The sequence below is a fragment of the Haliaeetus leucocephalus genome, unplaced genomic scaffold (genome assembly GCF_000737465.1).
Source record: "Haliaeetus leucocephalus isolate CR32 unplaced genomic scaffold, Haliaeetus_leucocephalus-4.0 Scaffold395, whole genome shotgun sequence".
Classification (NCBI taxonomy): domain Eukaryota; kingdom Metazoa; phylum Chordata; class Aves; order Accipitriformes; family Accipitridae; genus Haliaeetus; species Haliaeetus leucocephalus.
Window position 1 is genome coordinate 4419787 of NW_010972831.1, and position 1113 is coordinate 4420899.

General features: G+C 67.1%; 1 protein-coding gene across 1 annotated transcript in view; it reads right to left on the bottom strand.

Annotated features, from left to right (window-relative positions):
- Positions 1–8: 8 nt before the first annotated feature.
- The window catches only part of CORO6 (coronin 6), a 3685-nt gene continuing 2580 nt past the window's right edge, over positions 9–1113 (bottom strand). Inside the window, exons 6-9 of the mRNA XM_010573942.1 lie at positions 802–906; positions 564–709; positions 424–481; positions 9–329 (exon numbers count right to left, since the gene is read on the bottom strand). Of these exons, the coding sequence (XP_010572244.1) occupies positions 9–329; positions 424–481; positions 564–709; positions 802–906 (630 nt within the window). The remainder of the gene's footprint in view (positions 330–423; positions 482–563; positions 710–801; positions 907–1113) is intronic.

Below are 1113 nucleotides of genomic sequence, written 5' to 3' on the forward strand. Positions count from 1 at the left end.
GGGGGGGGTCACTGGGGAGCCCCCTCCAGCCCCTCCAACCCCACCGCAGGCGGGGAGCCAGCCCCTGCCACGACGTCCCCAATCCCCAGGACACTCACAGAGAAATTGGGGTCACAGGTGGAGTGGCTGTGGCGGCGGCCCGGGGGGGGCTTATTGTCCAGGATATTCTTTTTGACCACCTTCAGCTCCCGGTTCTTGATGGGGACGTAGCCGTCCCGCAGCGAGATGAGGATGGGCTCCGCGTCCTTCCCCGACAGCCACTCGTCCGCCTCCAGGGCCGGCTCGGGACCCGGCGTGTCGGGGTACAGGTCGTCCTGGAAGAGGTCTGACTGCGGGGGCGAGGGAGACAGCGGTGAGACGGGGGGTGTGTGCGTGTCCCCCAGACCCCCCCCCCCATCTCCCCTGGGACCCCCGCGAGCTCACCTTGCGCGGCACCGTCATGACGATGGGCTCGCACTTGCGCTCGTGCAGCTTGAAGAACCTGCGTGGGACAGAGGTGGTTCAGGGTCTGGCCATCTCCTTGACCCTTCTGGCCCCCCCCTCCACCCCCCCAGGGTTCTTACCTGGCGATTTCACACTTGCTGACGTCCAGCCCGCGCTTGGGCATGAAGCCCATGCCCCGCTGCGGCTCCTTGCTGCTGTAGGTGTTCAGGTAGTGCACGTAGGGTGCCTCGTCCGTGATTTCGAAGTACCGGATGCTGCTGTCACCCTGCGGGGACGAGGACGGGTGTCAACCAGCCCCGGCACCCCCAGGAATGGGGTGGCACGGCGGGGGGGTGCACCCCGGGGTGGGGGGGTTACCTTCCCGCAGAGGTAGACGATGCTGGAGTCGGGGTCGTAGAAAGGCAGCAGGACACCGTTGCTCGTGTCCATCTCCTGCAGGGCGATGGGCTCCTCAAAGTTGTTCTGTGGGGCCGGAGTGGCAGAGGGGGGGTGAGCGGTGGCCCCCAAAACCCCCACCCTGGTTAGTCACACACGTTAACCACGGCACACCGCAGGGACGGGGCTCATCCCCCTCCTCGGGGTACACAACCCTCTGGGTGGGCAGCCTGGCATGCCCCCCCCAGCACCCCCTGCCCCGCTCCCTCTTACCTGTACAACTGGGTGCACCCC